This window comes from Ischnura elegans, chromosome X, assembly GCF_921293095.1.
Source record: "Ischnura elegans chromosome X, ioIscEleg1.1, whole genome shotgun sequence".
NCBI classification, from domain to species: Eukaryota; Metazoa; Arthropoda; class Insecta; order Odonata; family Coenagrionidae; genus Ischnura; species Ischnura elegans.
This window is the reverse complement of record NC_060259.1, coordinates 15,380,706-15,396,110: the sequence shown is the minus strand read 5'-3', so window position 1 is coordinate 15,396,110 and position 15,405 is coordinate 15,380,706. Positions and strand designations below refer to the sequence as shown.

At 35.7% G+C, this 15,405-nt stretch overlaps 1 protein-coding gene across 4 annotated transcripts in view; it reads left to right on the top strand.

The window, feature by feature from the left end:
* Nucleotides 1–15,405, top strand: part of LOC124170675 (DDB1- and CUL4-associated factor 7) — a 35,634-nt gene that overhangs the window by 4,371 nt on the left and 15,858 nt on the right. For all 4 annotated transcript variants that reach the window (XM_046549570.1, XM_046549571.1, XM_046549569.1 and 1 more), the window contains exons 3-5: nt 11,395–11,523; nt 11,733–11,874; nt 11,966–12,064. In XM_046549570.1, coding sequence (XP_046405526.1) covers nt 11,417–11,523; nt 11,733–11,874; nt 11,966–12,064 — 348 coding nt within the window. In that variant the 5' untranslated portion in view covers nt 11,395–11,416. The remainder of the gene's footprint in view (nt 1–11,394; nt 11,524–11,732; nt 11,875–11,965; nt 12,065–15,405) is intronic.

The window sequence follows — 15,405 nt, the reverse complement described above, 5'->3', positions numbered from 1 at the left end:
CCTGAATTTTCCCAACACCTGATGATGATTCCCTGAACGCCTGATTTTCCCAAACGTTTCATTGCCTGATGATGCAGCCTGCAATGGACGCGAAAGCTCACACAACAAAGTGCAACACACAGCTGCTCCCAAAAGCTATTAACAACGATATCTTCTCAAAGGTATCAGAAAAGCGGATATTCAGATAACTAAAAAAATAACTAGAAGATATTACAAGATTTTCTAGACATTAGCTGAAGATGTTTTAGATATTTTGTAGACATCTAGAATATATTTCGTGCTATGTGGGACTGGACTTATGGAATAAGAGTCTCTGCTAAAAAAAAAAAAAAAAAAAAAAAAAAAAAACATTCTAGCCATCTAGGAGATATTTTGTGCAATGTGGGAAGGAGTAATGAAAACCCTCTTTTCAGTCATTATGACAATATTCATCTTTGACTAGTCAGTATTCCTGCTGATTATGTGAAAGTTCTTTGAAATGGCATTTCTTTTTTATAATCATCACATATTTACATGTTATGTTTATAATCACAATCGATTCTTGAAAAAATTGTCATTTTCCAAGGTTAGAAAATCCTAGATACAGAGGGATACCAATTTCATGTGACGACAGTATTATTTTGATCAGTGGCAAGTTATTTAATGGCTGAAAATCAAGAGTATTGTAAAAAAAACAGTTTAAGTCAATTGTCGATTTTCTCCTTTCCAATAATTTTCAACCTAAATAAGTATTTATTTCAATTCAAATTTTCATTTTTTTATGTCAGTAACATTATTCTCTGTTTTAACTGAGTGTATTTTACTCTTTTGTAACTACTAGCCTGTTGTAAGTGGATAGCATTTATTTATTTGAAAGCTGTATATTTGCAATTGATTGGATAATTTATTCATGTAAAGGTTAAATTACAGCATCTGAGAATATGTTGTTATTGGTTTTTAGATGAGGCAAATGAAATTCGTAGTTAACAGACTAATAAAATGTGGGTACCTATGTAACAAAAAAATTAGTTAATGGTTAACAAATTAATTAGTTAATTAGAGATTCAATCTTTGGCCTGCTGATGGAATTCTTTATTGAGCTAGGTGGGCAAAAGCAAGTTATCATGAGTTAGAGGGAATGGATTAGCTTTTTACCAACTGAATGTTAGTGAAACCACTTAAATTATGCTCTGCGTAGCCAAATTTGCTTGACATGCCCTTTAACTGTAATTTTTGCTTCAGTGGATGTGGTGTAGAGCTATTTAATATCCTTAATCCTTGCCTTCTCTACCTATTCCATTAAAATAATTGTGCTTCCATTGAATTTATCTGCGAGTATTTTTTTGACAACATAAAATTTTACCAGCTCTAACAATAACAAGCATCTTTGTCGATTGTTGTGAGAGTCCTGGAGAAGAAAGCAGTTTCAAATGTGAGGGTAGGATAGCTGCAGCATCAGAGTGGCCAAAAGCATCCCAGCCCCCCACCCCCCTGAATTAGGCTTTTGGATTTACTTATGTGCTGCTTTGTTCCCCCCCTCCTCCCTTAAGCGCTCATATTCTCGCACACTCTCCGAAGCAGAAATTATTCAGTTGCCCATGGAGGAGAGGATTGGAAAGGCATTATCATGGACATGTTTTGGATATTTTGCGTAGGAATCAAGGGCACTTATGAACACTACCCCCTCCCTGTAATAAATGTCTCATTTGAATGATTGCAAAGCAAGTGTGCCAATAAAAATGTGATAATTTTTTTCCGTTATTTTTATGAAATTCAATAACCCATTGGGAGTCAAGAAAATGATTTCATCTGAATATATGACTTGGTGGCTGTAGATTTTGCCCTCTCTCTCTTACTTTTTTGGGTTTTCAAGGCTACTGAAGCGATGGCAAGTGCATGCCTCTGTACCCCTTTGTTTATGTCATGGCAACAAATGTAAGCCTTACTGTTTTAATAAATACTGGAATGATGGGAGGAATCCATACCAATCACATAAAAAATCAAGTTCAACCCTTTATTTTTGTGACATTCTTTTGAAGTTATGTGGTTCCCTGGAATTTCACTCGTGTTATACTGATATAAAGTGAAAATTCCGTAAATGCTGTTGGGAAACTTTTAACTGATGCCATATCTAGTAGGACAGCTTTGGATCATTTTGAGTCAAAACCTCAGTCTGTGTTGAAATCGAGTTTTCTCTCTGTTTTATTCTCCTTATGACTTCTGAAGCTAATGATATTATATGGGAGAAAAGAAGGATTACTTTGTTAGTAAAATATGGTTGATTGTTGCATGTGAATCTACATGAGAAATTAAATCTTGTGGAGGTGCTATTTAAAGCAAGCCTCTGAATCCCTGGTAATCATGATAACATCATGTATTCTTTCAATTTTTGAAGGATGTAGAGCAATTTTATATTTCAATGTTATAATGCTGAATCATCGGTTATAGTTGGGTATTTCTTTCAATATGAACATAATAAAAGAGAGGAATAGGGACCAAATACAATTCACTGATCTGTAATTTTTTTATCAATTGTGAAATCACTCAAAATGCCATTTTATAATTGTGTTCTCTTTGAAAATAATTATGAACTTGTGGCACAGAAGATAGCCATTTGTATTACATTAATACTATGGATAAAAGTGAAATTCCCTTTGACTAGGAAAATTGTTTCATCCACCTTGAGCAGTTCTTTGAAATCATGCTCAGGGGCCTTGAGTTAAAAGTTGTGTATGTATTCCATGGCAATTTTCAATGCTTCCATTCACAGTTCTAAAGTTTTATCATATTTATACATACACTCATTCACCAATGGTTCTTATTCATGTACACCACTTAATTGTACATAACCTTCCACTTTAATTTCACTGGTCAATTGTAATATTTCTATGGGTTATGATTTCTTTTTCTTCAACTTTCAAGTAACCCCAATTCACAGCCATCCACAATGCTCTAAAATTATGATAAAAGGGTAGTTTCCTTCAGCAAAGAAAATTGATTGCGATTCGTTACCCACCATTATTGTATTCATAATATCCAAATTATTTGGTTTAAGAAATCCCAGTTAAGTCAAAAGGCAATGGTCAATTTTAACCACATTTGAAAATAGCCAGATTGGTGCCCATGCGATGCCACTCCATGTGACATCACAGGGACCTAGTTTCTATATGAGTTGATAGGAGTTTTACATCGTCTGAGATAACCAATGCATGCATGAGGCACAGAGCTCAGGGAAACATGTCTTAATAATCACCTATTAAAACTGTCTATGTTCGGAAAGTTTTCTTCGTTTGATAAGGTAATAATAATCCTTATTTAAGCCAAGCGCTACCAACTAGCAGGGTACTCTGCTACCTGCTAGCAGCCTGGACGCCTATATCCTCGCCCCAAGGTCACCTCACTCAGTGCAGCAGGCTTTTCCCATTATTCATACTTAGCCGTCTCGTTTTCGCATGCTTGAAAATTTTCACTTTTCATTTAATCGCGAAAAATAGATATCGTCATTTAAAAATCTAAAAGCTTTGAATGCTTACTCCTGGTGTAATAATCTTTCGATCTAGGCAATAAAAAAATAATAGGAAACCACCCAAATGCCACCAAAATTATGAATTTTCTTTAAAGTGTGTTCAAAATAATTTCTTGTTCCTGAAACAAAATTGAAAATATATTTAAGGTTATGTGCTTTAGTGAACTTTGAAGGGAAAGAATGTCTGCAAAAAATATTATATATACAGTAGATTCCGTTTAATGGGTGCACCAGTTACTTGGGGCAGCCTCTTAATTGGGGCAGATCTTGAAGAACAGAACCCAATAGAGGAAATCCCAGAGTATTCCTTGCTTAATTGGGACAGCATGCCGCTTTATTGGGCCATGAGTCGGGGACATAGACTCTATACTCGCGACGAAATTAAAATTTTTTGTTTTCAGAATACTATTTTTTATATTTATTATATTTTCCTCCATTGATTTACTCTTATTTTTCACAAATGTTCCTATTCTTGCCGTATTTTGAAACCTCTTGGTATACCACCCACAAGAGGATAGGACTTTTCTTTAATAGGACTTAGTAAAAGGCATTCATTCAACGTCGTCCGAGGATGTGAAAAATATTTTTAACTAAATTGTAATAATTTTTAAAAATTGTAATAAGTTTACTAAACTTGCTGATTTATTAATCAAATTAATAGGTTAATAAGCTTATATTGCATTATAAACATTCTTTAGTCTTCTTTCTATCATTTCAACGTTTGTTTATGCCCATATACAGGATAGTTCGCCTAATTGGGGCAGCTGCTTAATTGGGGCAAAGTGCATAAGTCCCGATACGTCCCAATTAACCGGAATCCACTGTATATAAATTTTAAAGTACATCAAAGTATTGATATCAGATCAACTTTTAGGCAATCAACATGCTTTGTTTTGTCTGAGTAAAAGAAAGGAGCCTCTCATGCTGATTTAACCTCAATAACTACATTATTTCAAACTATCTGCATAACGAGAATTATCTACAACTTTTGGGGAAAGAAGTAATGCATTTCCTGAACACTTTGGAGGAGAAATTAAGTTTAAATTGTCAAGTTAGCTATAATAAAATGATAACAATAATGCAACAGTCCACTTTTCTCAATAATACTTATTTAAATGTATTTGTTCATGAAATGCACTAATAGGTGAGGGTGGAATACACTTCATATTCTTTCAATGTAAATGCTATAGAGATATCATTTATAATAGATGAACTCTTTCATGACAGGCTACACCACTTAGTTAGACATTGACAGCACAGTTTTTGGGATACCATCAGTTTACAATGGTGAACTGTGGTATTATATTTTGTAGATTGTTGTTATACTGCTGTATTCCCTTTGTAGTACAAAAGTATTGAGCTGTAAAAGGCTGTCAAAAGTTAAAGAACCATTTCATTGCCGAGGTTATGGAAATCGTAATGAAAAGTAAAATATCACTAAGTTTTGTACTTTTCATTATGTTTAGTTGATTCCATGAAGTCACACCGGAGACAATGAATTATACCTTGTATGAGCACAAACCTATTGAACTGTTTTTCTTCTAATACTTCAAGTAGAAGGCAATTTCATGCACTCTGCAAAGTATAGAGCAAAAAACTCGAAAAATATCAACATTAATATATAATTTGCAAAGTTTGTTAATATATAATTTGCGAAGTTTGAAAATTGTGCAGTAAGCACTATAAAACTTAAGATAAATTTTCAAATTAAAATTCACCAGAAAATTATGTGCTGTGCAAATTTTAATACTAATTTCATTCCATTTAAAAAATTGCAGCAGAGTAAACTTGAACTACCCTTTGCCTTTCAACAGCAACATCAGATATGAAATTTTCAACAATGGGAATATGTTTTTAACTAAAATGTTTGAAAAAGTAATAACTTTTTTGTCTCTCTTCTATTGGCTCTTTTCAGAGCATAAAAATATTTCAAGAGATGTGACTCGAAACGAAATTCTTAAGCATAAACACAAGTACAGCACACTCCCGATTTTCTGGGCTAATGATGGGGAGATGTGGCACGAATCCAAACTTTCACTTTAATTTCAAGTAATTTTCGTAATTTATGTAAATCAAGGATATAATCATTATTATAGCATATTTTCCATTATTTTAGGTTGCTTTCCAGAATTATTCACAGCTATCTTATCCCGATCACGATATTTTAGCGACGATAACATGATTGTACTCATATTTCTACTGCTCCATGTAATTGGTTTCAGAAAACCGCACACCCGTGTCTACAAGATCACGGATTCGAAAAGTGGTTTCCACGAATTCTTCGAAAAGACTGTGCAATGTCGGAAACTAACTGTCAAGCACCACGCTGCATAGTCGCGCCTTGCGCAAGTTACCCGTTGGGCAACTGCTGCATCACGCGGTTTCGTGATCCCTGAACGTGATCGCACACCGTGATGTTTATATAACATGAACACAGAGCTTCTGTGAAGGTAATGGGCACACAATCATCCCATGGTGTGCCACAGTGGTTATGGGAAACCAGGAGTTTTGGCAATTAGGCAACAGAGGCGAGTGCCTGGCTATGACTCATGCTATCTTTACTTCCACTTCTACTATTCCATTCCTATCCAGTTTGGCCTTGACTGGTAATGACGTAAACATGCCCGAGTGCGACGAAATCTCCAGTTCCTTTGGCCCATATTCAACCGCCTGCGAGTCCATGGAGGTAATTGTGCATTTGCGATATGAAATATACAAATATAGATTGTAGAAAATATTTTTCTTAATTTGTGATTGGTTAACCATTGAAGAATCTTCTAAAATTAATCAAGAGTTTTTTCCCCGCTACTGATTGTAGTCTGCATGCTAGAACTGATGTCCAAATAAACTTGAAGCATTCCTTGTCAAAAAGTAAATAAAATAATTCCGTTTTACATAGAGGATTCTAATGGAAATAATAAGGCCGGTGTAGCCTTGCATTAAAATGCAAATATCCTACTGCTTTTGTGTCCGACTAATTTTTTAAACAAATATCGAAGAAGTGTAAAATTCATGCACGGATAAACCGCAGCCAGATAATCAGGAGTCTGCTGTAATTTGTATCTGTTCATATATAATTAAATGTATTTACATATTCACTTTCAATGTTCCAAAACACCATTAATTATCCAGGGATTTTGTTAGATATCAATTTTTGCAAGAGAATATATAAACACAGTAGCACTAATGGCACTGTAGCACTGAAGAGCAATCCATTACATATTGTGGTAAAAGTGTTAAATCTTCAGAAGACTTGGATTGGCTGCTGCTCTATTCTCAATCACTATACAAACAAAAAACATGAATGTAGTAAATTAGAGAAGGATTAATAGGATAAACTAGAACACAGAAGTGATATTCTTGCAGAATTTGATTTGACACCATTACAAGCAATTCAAAGACTTTTGTAAAAGGCAGGTCTTAATACTATGGTGGAACAACGTAAAGCTTACAAAAAGTGATAATGTGATTATGTACAGCAGTATTACTATAATATCACATAATACATACAATAATAAGGGTAATTAATTAAAAGTACATAGTGTTCCTTAAAAGAGAATTTGTAAAGGGAAACTGCTGTCTCAGAGATGTACAAAACTTGAAAAGTTTCATTGTAAACCTGAATAGCCAGTAAACAAAGAGCCAGATGGTCAGAGTAGTTACCCACTTTCACTAGCTTCAGAGAATTTTGGCCAAATATACATTGGTGAAGCAGTTTTAATACCTTTTTTCCCTACCCAATTTATATCCAAACTCTAGTAGAATTTCTCAATAAATATGATGAGTAATGTAACCACTGGAATGTAATGTGAAAGAAATTACTATATTTTACCTTAATGATATCTGAGAATTTTATTCATGAACATGATTTATCAATGTAAAATTATCTTCATAACAGTCATGTAGCTCAATTAGTTTGTGTGTGGCCAGTTATTTCTATTTCTTCAATTACATTGCTTGTCATTGAATGGCTGAATTTATGGAGATTGTTCCCTTAGGTTGTCATATTCGAGCTAGTGGGATTAAGGAAGGCAATAAACACCTGATGCCTTGGATTGAAACTCCAACATTTCAGTAACAAATTTCACAGGATAATGTAGAAAATGAACCTTAGCAAGTGACAAATTGTTAAAAACTCAAGTGCTCTCAATATAAGTGTATCATACCAATATCTTTGATTTGTTTAAATGCTCAATGTGAAAAAATAAGTGCTGTGTCATAGCGTTTTTACAGTAACATCAAAGGCAACATGAATAGTTTGGCTCTCCTGAGAACTTCGTGTATATTCCACTCTACGAATACAACAGAGTGCCGATTATCTGGCTGCCGTTTCTCCGTGTTGCGGCTTATTCGTACAGGAGTTATACAATTTCAGATGTTTTCCGCAATCATTAAAAAAAATAAAAATGACGCAAAAGCACCAGGATATTCGCATTTTAATGCTAGGCTACACCGGACTTATTATTCCTATTAGAATTCCCTTCGTAAAATGGAATTATTTTATTTACTTGCTGACAAGGAATGCTTCAAGTCTACTTGGATGTCTGCTCTAGCAGTGCTGACGATGATCACCCGCGGGAAAAAACTCTTGATTATTTTTTAAAGATTCTTCAATATTTAACCAATCATAAATTAGGAAAAATGTTATTAACAATCTTTAATTTCATATCGCAAATTGCAGTTATTGCCATGGACTCGCATGCAGTTGAATACGGGCCAAAGGGAACCGGAGATTTTGTTGCACTCGGGCATGTTTACGCTGCAACGGGTCAGGGTCAAACTGGAGGGAAAGGGAATACAGTATACTCGTGATTATGTAGGCTAATGATGGGGAGAAGCGGCACGAATAATTGGGAGAACACAGTTAATCCAAACTATACTTTTATTTCTTGTAATTTTCACAATATACGTAAATAAAACAATCTATTATTACTTACGCACATTGCCAATTGTTTTAGGTTGTTGTTGTTGTCTGAAATCGTTTAGAGCTTTCCCTTTCCTGACCTCAGTCTTTGTCTTGGTGATAACTTGGTGATTGTACTCGTATTCCTACTACCACATGTAATTCCTGGTTTCCGAAAACCACTCACCCGTGGCTGCGAGGTCATGGATTCAGAAAAGGGGTTTGCACGAATGCTTCGAAACCACTGCGCAATGCAAAAAGGGTAACAAATTTGTGACAATTTTCCAAAATAGAGTTAAGATTGGCTACCACATGTGCCTACATGAATTTGGTCTACGAAACAAGTTCAAAATCTGAATTTGAGAGAGAGAGAGTCACTGAAGCGTGTGAACATGGCGGGCGACCGTGGGTGAGGAGGAAAGGGAGGGGAGGGGGATGGCCTCAGCTGTCTGTTACACCGCGTCGCACGAGCCGCATCGCTTAGCGCCACTCTTGGCGCCAGGCTGCGCGGGCTGCAAAGCCTAAATAGTGAAAGATATGCAAAAGCCGACAAAATTTTAGTCCTATGGATCATAACGTACCCTGATTACCCTTATTTTGACAGTTTTTGCGAAATCATATGGCAAATTAAGGGTGTTGGTATTTAGGTGCCTCTCGCTAACTAATTATTTTAAATTTTTCAAAAATTTTTAAAATCTATCGTTGTATACCTGAGGGTCATTGAAATCCGGTTGACGATTTTGCAATTTAAAAAAATGTTTTTTTGGGACAGCCTACTAATGAAGGGGATGTGGTACAACTAGTGTAGTAAGTGGATAAAGGAGTTTCACCACGTTGCACCACATACTTGCTCTTCGTGTGAATGTCAGTGATGCCAGTACTGACATGCAGAGATATCGTCTGCTTGGTGTATGTGCAGGGATTAGAACGGCTCCCAAAAAGTTGACTTATGTGATGGACTGTAAATGCCTCATCTTTCAAAATTTCAGCTCCTCTCGATTTTCCTGACTTCTTGCAAGTGATCAAAAACAAACCATGTTGCTGTCTCTCAATTTCAGGAAAGGTATAGGCTAATTAAAAATGGTTATCAAGCTTTTAATGCCAAACGTGATTTTAGTGGTCTAAAAAAATCAAAATTAGGAGGTTATAGGTTGACCTTTCAGTAAGGTTGTCATTGACTTTCCTGTTCCTAGGTATTTGCACTTGTACGCCTTGGATGTTATACTTCTTTCCTTGAGTTGATCAAGTCAATCCAGAATAAGAGGAAATTGACCATGAAGAAACCCTGTCAACTTTGCAACGAAGCCTTACTGTAACTTAGGGTTCGTTGGAGAAGAAGCTGTGAAAATTTGGCCATTCATGGTTCTATCTACTTTATTATTGGGGTAGAGTTTGAAAAATGAAGAAACCCATGTTTTTGTTTTTTGGTCCCTTGCCTACTTCTCAAGCTACTTGTGATGAAAAATCTCCAGCCTCAATTGTTTTTTTAGAGAAATAGATTATGTCATGGGCTTATGCTGAGTTGGTCAGTGCTTCTCAGCAACTCCTTGGGCCTACCCTGCTCTGTTGTCACTGATTCTCTTGGTTGCAATTCCTTTCCTCAATTAAAAGTTCTCCTTGAACAAAGAAATAGGTAAACCAATGTCCAAACCAACTCTAAATATGTCACCAACTCGCAATAAATGGACTGCAAACCTATGCATTTTGTGAATCCATTATTATAAGAATATGACTGAATGAGCAAAATATTTTTTTCAATGCAACTTACCTTTCCCTTCCATTCACTGAATTCTTGACATGAATTGCGATTTTGCATCTGAATGAGGTACCCTATTTAGTCATCAATAAATTTCATGAAATAACAAATTGGAAAGGTTGTTACAGTTTCCTATCGCTCTGTGAAAGAGTGTTAATTAATTTTAAAGCATTCCGGTTCCTAGTTGTTATTCATATTCCAAGGTCAAAGTTGAAAATTAACTTTCTCGGAAAAATTCCAATTCCTAGTTACACCTCAATCAACTTTGATTTTGCAGGAAAAAACATTTGTGTTAAGTCATTCAATGCAAACAATGTGGCTTTCGGTCATACTGATAGGATCTGCACCAATCATTATTGTTTCATATGCCTTAGTAATAGTTTCCCTGGTAGAATTTCATGTCTGTACGAGTAAAGTCCTATATGTCATAAATATGTGGATAACAGGAAAGCAACTATTTGTGCCATGCGGAACCAGGTCATCTAATTTGGAGAAAGCTGATTCATTTTATTGCATTTGAAAAAAATTGTTGAACAGGAGAAAAATGCATGTGCAAACTCATTTAACTTAAAGAGATGATATTCTAATATACATAATGAATTGAAACACTGTATAAAATACTGAAAATAGGGATCCTTCACGGCTTGTAAGCATTAGAAGAGCCTCAACTGTGTCCAGTGGGGAGGGTAGAAGACCCCAGTGGGTTTGGCTACTGAAGGGCACTGGGTTCAAATCCTGGGTGAAGCCTTCAGATACTTCTAAACAAAACCCCTTGAAGGGCAAGGTGGGCCAGGAAAAGGAACTGTACCACCTACCCGTATGTGTGAATTTTACTCATGTGTGGGCAAGCCTGGGATGAGCCCTACTCTCGCCTATCTATAACCAACTTTTGGGCTGAATGACTAAGTGAGGGATGTTCTACTGGAAAACAGATATAGCAAGGTTGAAAGTGCATGCCACTTGGATGGATTTACCATTCAGGGATCTGTCAATTGGAATGATTAGAGAAGAAATTTTTAGCATTAATTCATGCATTTATATCATTGAGCAAGAAATGATTACGAGCAATGGTGGGTTTTCAAGGAGAAACATTATAATAATATATTTTAGATACTTAAAGTAAAATGAAATTACTGGTTTCCATCTAAATCTAGTTTTTACACTGGTTGACTCCTGCAGTTTTATTCCAATTCCTTGCTAACTCTTCTCACTTCATTTCTTTATTTTCAGTGTGTGGCGTAAATTATTTGAAATGGCTGTTCATGGTGCTCCACCCAAGCGCAAAGAAATATACAAATATGAAGCACCATGGCCATTGTACAGTATGAACTGGTCAGTTCGGCCAGATAAAAGGTTTCGGTGAGTGCCTTTTTGCTTTATATGCGCTGTTTTTCTGTTATTGAGTCCATGTTTCCCTTGCTGAGTGTTGCTAATTTTAATTGTATCTGAGAAGTATTGCCATTGACATTTTATTTATGTTTCATTGAAGTTTATTTATAGAGACTTAAATAACAATAATTGAAATTATTATTTTATCTCTCAACTTATCAACTTGTTATATGTTTTAGGCTTGCCCTCGGAAGTTTTGTAGAAGAGTACAACAATAAAGTACAAATTGTTTCCCTCGATGAAGATACATCTGAATTCAGTGCAAAAAGCACTTTTGATCATCCTTACCCCACCACTAAAATTATGTGGATTCCAGACAGTGTGAGTGGTGTAGAGTAGTCAGCATGTATTGTGTTGATGAAACAGGTGGATATCAGCCTGTGCTAAAACCAGTAAAATTTTCTCACCGCAGAAAGGTGTCTTTCCTGACCTGTTAGCCACGAGTGGGGATTATCTAAGGGTGTGGCGAGCTGGTGAGCCAGATACAAGACTGGAGTGTGTTTTGAACAATGTGAGTTGATGCTGTAGATATAACTCAGTAAAATGTTACATGTGGCAATTCTAGGGAAAGTGTATGAAAGTTACTTAGCATTGCATTTGGAATGTATGACCATGTATGGAATAATGGTGCAAGACCTCCTCGGAATGGGTGTTGCAAGTATTGACATCTGTGTTATCATTGTCGGTAAAACTTCCCGAAATCATATGAAGTTCTTGCAAAGTAAAGTCTTAGAAAATGAAATCCCCCACCAAGAGGTAAAGTCAGTCTGTGGAATACCTATGTTTGGCTTGCTTGCAAGCTAATAGAGTGAGTTTGATGTACTATATCACTCACTAAACATTATCCTGTGGCATTTCTGATTTGCGCACCATCAAGTTGTGGACATATTTACATATAGAACAAGTATGTTCTGTATCTCTCACTATTTAAAAAAATCTTAGGTCTGTGGTGTTGTCAGTTGAAGTGAAACCCTTAGCACTCATGCTAACTTAGTTGACAACAGGTCCAGTTTCTATTCTGGGAGCAAATTCGAGTCTTCTGCCCCTGAAGGGAAGGAATGGATGGCAAGAAACGCACACACTACCTTGATGAAATCCTGAAGTCTTCCCACTGCAATTTTCAACCTCTTCTATGCATAATTCATTTATTTCAGTTCAGATAATATGTAATTCAGGTGCAGATTTTTTTCTCTTGCTATAAAAGTTACCACTTGTGTGCATTCGTGGGCCCCTTTAGCTTGTCAGACAATGGGGAAATCATAAGGCAAAGTGTGAATTATCATTTACTCTTCATTAAGAAAAAAAACTCTGTGGTAGTTGATAAATTTTTAGCCTCAATGAAGCTCCCCCTGTTATGCAATAAATCCTTGAGGCCTCGGAGGAAATTCAACATTCAATTGTAACATGGGGAGTGGCCTACTGTAGCAAGCATCTATCTGGTGTCTAAGCTGTGTGGCAGAAGTCCAAGGTACTTGTAGACTTGCTTAAAAATTTTGAGCTAGCCTCCTCGACTACTTCCGATGACTATGTGTCGCACTGCTATTCCCCTCTTCCTTTTCACCCCACCTCCCCCCCTTTTTTGTTAAGAAAGTGTGAGAACAGAAATCACAAATCCTCTCCATGCTCTTACACCCATTCCCTTACACCTCTTTGCCTCCCCCTGGGAATTCCGCCCCTTGTCACAATCCTCACACAATTGTGTTTGAGTTTTTTTTTTTTTTCGATAATTTTGTGTACGACTGTTTATTCTCTGTGGTGTGTGCATCTGTAGCAGGCAATGACATGCCGCATCACAACCTAGGTCGTATATCAAATGTTTATGTGGAATAAAAAAGTTTTCTTTACTTTTCATTATGGATTTGAATACTTACCATTGGGTTTTAGTGTCAAATTAGGCAGTAAATTGAAAATGGATCCAGCGTGGCAAACAATTATGTCAATACCACGGTGGAATGATTATATACTACATACTTCCATCTATCAAGGGTACCAAACAAGTGTATGTTAAAGTTACTCGGGTGAATAGGCCATATAATCCTAGCCAAGGGTCAGATGCAGGCCAAAATAGAATTGTAAATTTTTTGCACATAGCATGTGGCAATTATTAGTGTATACCTGCATATTTGAATGAGTTCATTTGCCAATTTAATTTAATAGTTGATGGAGAGACCTGTATTTTTCTATTTTTCAATCCACCACCTACTTATCTAACAATTTGCCGTGATCCATGATGAAACACACATGGTAATTTCCACACAATTTAACGCTCAACGACCGAACATGGTTTCAACACTTTGTCATTTTCACCTTGAAAATGACTCACAGTGTTGACACCATGGTCGGTCATTGAGTGAGTGTTAATGAAATAGTGTGGAAATTATCATTTGTGTTTTTATTATGGATGTATCTAATATTCCACAAAATTAAGCCTGAAACGATTTTATAAATTTGCAGTGAGTTATTGACAGCGTTAACCCTTCTGCTGATAAGTTGATGACTTCATGAACTTCTGCTGAGCAATAGAATTGCATTCCAGCCACTCCTTGGTCTCGAGTGTTAATTGTTGTATTTGCATGCTGCTGTGAGCGTGAAAAAGTTAAAAAGTCAAAGCTCTGACTCATGAAAATTAGGCTGCAACTTTCTTGGTTTTTTAATTTAAAATTATTAGGAAACTGAGAAATGAGGACGACTTTTTTTTTTGTTGTGACATGTCTTTCCCTACCATGTACTGCATTCTCTTAATGAATCACAATTTTGGGTCTTTGTGGAAGGTCCCATATTGTCATTGGTGTTAATAGATCATTTGGCAAGAACTTGTTTTACCTGTCCAGCTGTTACATACAGTTACTTAAATTATCCATCAATAATTTTATCCTCTTCATAGAAATCGCTGTACTGCTAGATTGTAAACAAGTTGTACTTTCTTTCAGTTATTAGTATTTAGCTAGTGCGTAACCATGCTGGAAATAAAATTACTTGCACACTGGGTGTATGATAGGGGGTGCAGCATGATTGGTGGCATTTTAAATTTCATCTGTAAACCTGAGGAAATAGTAGATGTTGAAATACCAGAAGGTATTACAATGCTGAAAGATATATTTAGGAATGCCTTCAGTACTACTCTATCAAGGATTAGTTTTATGGTATCTATCACCGAATAAGGCATTACAGATTCGAATCCTAATAGCATTAAAAATGTCCATCTTACCATGCTTACCAGTGTAAAGTGACGAAAATCTTTCGATTAATCTTCTAGTCACCTAGATAGCTTAAAATTTAGTAAAATGACAGAAAAGCATAAAATTTACTTTTACAAATTTTACTGGTACATACATAATTGGCATCTGACATTTTTATTTTTAGTTGCTTAATTTTTAGCAAATTATGCCTTTTTCAGTAAAATAGGTAGATTTCAAGTGTGGTCATTAAAGTTTCAAATGAGTAAGAAGAAATGCCTTTTTTCTTGTTTCATGACTGTAAGAACTTAACATTTCAGTTGTATTTAGCCATCTCCCTTCCAATTATATAATGTGAGTGATTTATTTTTATATTTGGAGAAGGGTAAAGTTTTTTGTAGGTCTTAATCCATGTCAAACCATTCAGGAAACATTGAGGTTCAATTACCGAAAAATTTACTTTTTTTAGTTCCTCTGAAACCCTAGTGAAACATTGGAGTTATCTATTCCAGATGTGAATGATTGTCTATGTTTATTGATTCACAATTACCATTTTAGACTGATTTTTTATTGATACTTTGCCATTTTCATCCTTGAAAATAAAGTAACTTCTGGGAAGTCATCTAGGAATTATAGTTTCCCTTCATCTGTGCACACTCAGTGTAAGTTCTCTGGG